This window comes from Trypanosoma rangeli (genome assembly GCF_003719475.1).
Source record: "Trypanosoma rangeli strain AM80 chromosome Unknown Tra_15.4_contig_00720, whole genome shotgun sequence".
NCBI lineage: Eukaryota > Euglenozoa > Kinetoplastea > Trypanosomatida > Trypanosomatidae > Trypanosoma > Trypanosoma rangeli.
In genome coordinates this window covers 1-4,662 of record NW_021706471.1, presented here as the reverse complement: position 1 = coordinate 4,662, position 4,662 = coordinate 1, and the positions used below count along the sequence as shown (strand labels likewise).

General features: G+C 51.4%; 2 protein-coding genes across 2 annotated transcripts, besides 4 other annotated features; both read right to left on the bottom strand.

Moving 5' to 3' along the window:
* Positions 1-4: 4 nt before the first annotated feature.
* Positions 5-32: a microsatellite.
* A 1,023-nt stretch (positions 33-1,055) lies between these two features.
* Positions 1,056-1,084: a microsatellite.
* A 146-nt stretch (positions 1,085-1,230) lies between these two features.
* Positions 1,231-1,262: a sequence feature (GA-rich).
* A 160-nt stretch (positions 1,263-1,422) lies between these two features.
* TraAM80_09911 (retrotransposon hot spot (RHS) protein) lies at positions 1,423-1,770 on the bottom strand (the record flags this gene model as incomplete). The annotated part of the gene is made up of 1 exon (XM_029386567.1): positions 1,423-1,770. One exon carries the CDS (start codon positions 1,768-1,770, stop codon positions 1,423-1,425), a length of 348 nt encoding a protein of 115 aa, XP_029233578.1.
* Positions 1,771-2,069: 299 nt separating this feature from the next.
* Positions 2,070-2,657, bottom strand: TraAM80_09910 (retrotransposon hot spot (RHS) protein; the record flags this gene model as incomplete). Its single annotated transcript, XM_029386566.1, has 1 exon — positions 2,070-2,657. The coding sequence occupies one exon, from the start codon at positions 2,655-2,657 to the stop codon at positions 2,070-2,072; it is 588 nt and encodes a 195-aa protein (XP_029233577.1).
* Positions 2,658-3,769: 1,112 nt separating this feature from the next.
* Positions 3,770-3,840: a microsatellite.
* Positions 3,841-4,662: the final 822 nt, after the last annotated feature.

The following is a 4,662-nucleotide window of genomic DNA, read 5'->3' as shown; positions in this document are numbered from 1 at the left end:
CGGTTGTGTGTGTGTGTGTGGTGCTGGTGGTGACTGCAGAGCCTTTCAATGTGCACAACAACAAGTAGCGTTTGGTGTCTCTTCTTCGTGTGTTTGCGGAAGAGAGCGAAAGATAAGGTAAAACCACATGAAAAAAATAAAAATAAAAAATACAATGATAGGCACCGCCTGCGCCCACAGTTGGGCATCCCGCAAGCAACAGCGACAATCCAAAAAACAAAGACCGCACCAACGAACGCATGGGCCGCACGATCACACACTCGCCGCCGCCCGAAGAAACACCCACCCACACGCACTCGCACGGAGAGTCGGCAGTGTGGGACACCTCCCGCAGAAATCAAAAATAAAAATAAAAAACAAATTCATGAACACCTCGTTTACCGTCTCCTCCGTCCAGCCCCTTCAAATCCCGCCAGCGGCACCACGCAGTGCGCATGACGGCGGGACCTCCAATCACGGCCCCCACAAATTCCCCAACGCCCCCCCCCCACTCCCCTCAGCGCACCGCAGCAGGAGTGGAGCGCAACATTAAAAACATATATATATCAAAAAAAAAATAACGACGTATGCAGCCCCCTTTCCTGCTGCCTCGTTCGGCTCACAAGCGAGGGCGACACGCCAGCGCAGCCGTAGCCTCAGACTGCCTGGTCAGTGCTTGCAACCCGAACAAGACGGAACAAGCGCATGTGCCCAGGACGGCAACCCAACAAAAGAGAGGCGCCAACGGTGTTTGCTCGAGGCTCTCAGCGGCGCATGCGGCACCCCCCATTGGAGCACAGACGAACCAAAAACAATGGCACCCAAAAAAACCAATAGGGAAAAACACCACGCCAAGGCGCAAAAACAATCACAATAATTCGGTTTGCCCCTGACCTCTGGGCTGTGGTGGCCGCCGCATTTGCTTTCCCGCCTGTGAGTCCACTCAGCATGCAAAACTTACCCTCTCGCCCAAACTCTCTGCAGCAACAAACTGGGAACAGCGAGGAGATATCACCAATGGAATACTGCTGGCGTACACCCACAAGGCGCCATCATTCCCCACACAATTTTACTCGCAACCACAACACAACCACAACAAAAAAAAAGGTGCTGCTGTGGTAGCGCTGGCCATAATAATCACTTGGCGCACGGCAGAGCGAGTCCCTAATTACGCCTCCTACCCACACACAAACACACTCGGCAATATATCATACTCCCTAAAATATTTCACCAGTAAACTCAAGCTGTTTATTCCCCTCCTCCTTTTCCTTCTCCCTCTCGTTGCCGCCCACGTTGGGTTTGTCGTTCACTTCTGAAATTTTCAGCTGATACCGCTAGCTGGCACTGACGCACTTGCTGATTCCAAAATGCCGCAATGGCCTGAGGGTCCTCACGCTCATTGCTGCCCGTTACATTTGCGTGCGTGACGACAACACATCCCTGCTACGCGTTTATTGTCGTACTGTCCTCATGCTGCACGTAAATAATCCCCCACGACAAGCCTTCCGCAAACGTTTCCCAGTCATTAAAATAACTCCGTGGAAGATTGTTGAACTGCCTCACCGTGCTGGTTTTGGTGCCATGTTCAGCCCTCGTCGTCACACCTGCACCGCAACCATCGTCCTCCGCGGTGCACCAACGAAGAAAAAACCGTCCACAAGCGGAAAAGTTCTGCTCTTCGGTACGTATAGCACCTCGTATTGTACATCCAACATCGGAGGATTGTAGCCCAGCGTTATTAATGCAACGGGTATGCTTGGATGCTTTTCGAGGTTCGATTGCAGCACACATCTCTGTCGCCGACGACGTCCTGGTGAAGGCAACTCGTTGAGGCACGGCACTACATTTTCCACAAAGCCTCTACTCAGGAATACGTGAAGAGTGCACCGCCCTAAAAGTTCCGGCAATAAGACTTTATAGTTCTTGCTTAGTCACAAAATAATGTCATTCTCCTCATCCACTTCGAGCAACCTTCCAATTACTTTGTTTCCAATGGAAAAACAGACCGGCAGGTTAACAAACTCCTCAACATCTTTTTGTGTTATTAATCTGACAACTTTCACAAGTTTGTGAGAAGCCTCATTCGAGGGTCACTCTTCCATACCTCCAATCATCCCATAATGTTTAGCATTTGAAGCGTCGATACCTTCCAGGATGTTCTTGATTTCCTCCACGCGGTCCTCATACTCATTGAATTGAAAGATGCATCGTGAAATCGGTCCGACGTCATCCATGCGCATGTGCATCCTTCTCCAATACTCCACCTGCTCCTCTTCAGTCGTATTGCGCGTCCTCCACGCACACATCGCCTTCACGTTGTTTTCATCGGGGCAATTCATGATGATTTTGATAGCACCCTCCTGCTCCGCACATGCTTTGAAGTTATCTTCGTGCGGGGATGACAACATAATGATGCCCCACTCAGGGGAGGGCACAAAATCATTCGATGGTTCGTTAAATTGTCTTGCCATATCGATGATGATATACCCCTTCATTCCACTCCCAGCCAAATTTATCATAGCCCTTCCAATATTACACCCACCCTCATATTTTGTCACCGTTCGTGCCCTCTTGTCAGACAAGTATGCGAAATTCCTTCCAAAGCAGTACACAACCACATGGAGCTTCGTGCCGTCGTAGCGCAGCAGCTGATAAAGGAGGTAGGAGCCAGCCGCCATTGACTTCCCTACCCCAGAAGTTCCAACCAAAAGACGGCGTCTCATGTATGGTGCGCTTATACGTGAGGGGGAAACACTCCTTTTAGATCGCCCTCGACGATCTTCCACACCCGATGCACCTCAATGTTAATGTAGCAGTCGGTAGTAGGCACTGCATGGTTCAGCGAGTACGGCCATAGCTTTTCAGAGGAAAGGATCATGAGTCGTGGGCGTGGTGGATAGAATTGCTCCTCATCACCACCCACTGAGAAAAAAGTACGCACAGTCTGCGTGTACTCCCATCCATAATAACTCTTGTGGCCGTTGGCCCTCTATCACCACCACGTCTTCCCCTTCGCCCTCAGGAAATCCCACGACGTGACTCCACGTTGCGTTAAACACGGACTCGTAGAATGCCTCCGGTGATGGTCCTCTGGGGCGTATTTCGGTTTCTCGTGTTGCCCCTTCCTCCTACGCTAGTTGAAGAGCTGCCTTCAGTTTTGTCCGTGTAATAGCAGAGACAATACTCATTATCTGTAAACTCCTTCCAGTCTCGCAGCGTGCCCACCATGCGCTCCGTAAGCTTGCGTGCATCTTCAAAAAGCTGATATCCTGGTGGAATTGAGGATTCCCTCACGACGTCTCTGCTCCGTAACGTATTCTGCGGGCTTCTGCACAAACACCTCCATCACCACATTTTGGTCTTCACCCACCGCTCTGTTGGGGCCAACGTACTGCCGAAGGAAGTCGTTCAGCAAAAATATATTGCTTTGGCCAACACGCACATTACGGACATCCTCGATAGAGCTTGAAGCGTCCACTTTGGTTGCTGCAGAGTTTCCTCCACTCTTCGGTGCTGCGGTGCGGGTTGTTGGCTGTTGCCATCAAACCCCAACATCACCTGACGCTCTCCTCCCTGTGGCACATCAGATGCGGGACGCTGCTTCCTATTACCAGCATACACCCTCTCTCCCTTTGCAGGCATTGTTTCCTTCGTATTTTGTTTTTGGCTTGGCCTGAGCTGCAGCTGGGCACTAGGCACCAGTCAAAAAGAGAGTGAGAGGGAGAAAAGAGAAACAAAATAAGCACAGGCAAGACTCCACGGAGCCGCAACGAAAAAAAAAAGAGAGGGTCACCCACACACGGCACGCGGCACACACCTCACACACACAAACACGCACAGGCACCCCCAATCCCGCACACAACGCAAGCGTGATGCATCACGGCACCCTCCCACACAAACAACGAGGGCAAATTAGATCTCCCTAGGCAAACCGTGCAAATTGCGCGGCGCACGGCGGCAAATGCATCCACTACTTGTTGCACACCAGCATCGCCTCCGTCACGGCGGAGACCGTCTGCGGGGAGAAGCGTGGCAACTACTCGAACGGGCATTGCCACAGCAGCTGGGAGTGCGTGCATGCTTGTGTTTGTTGCAAGCCAAGAAGCTTCCACACCAGTCCCCGGCAGGGCAGCCCATCGGGAGCAAAGATGGATGGAGAGAAAAGAAGCAGAAAAAGGAGTCGTGCGGGAGAGCAAAACCAGCCCCGTCAGGACGCAGCGCTGCAACTCTCTGACCTGCAAGCCGGTGCTCCTCCATATAGCCACACACATACACTTATCAAAAAGAAGTCAAACCGTTGCTGTTGGTGTCGATGTGTTTTAGCTCTCACAGCAACGCTCCTGAGGCCCCCAAAAAGAATAAAAGGAACTAAAAAAAAAACGACGAAAAAAAAAAACTACCTCCATGTTTGACATCATTTGCTAACCGTACACGTTGCCTGCCAAATTTGGTGCTGAAGACGGAAGGGGGTGCGTCCTCCATCCGACGAGAAGAGGATTGAAAGACGCTTGGCGCACTCGCGCCGCTTCAACTTCATCCCATGGCCTAATGTGAGGGCACCTGCAGCATTCGACTCTGGAAATGACGTCACAGAAGCCTTCACAAGTAGCGGGATGGCTTTAATAGGACGTTGACTACGGAAATGGGGTTCCAGCAGACCGTGAGAAGTGGATAGAGGCATTT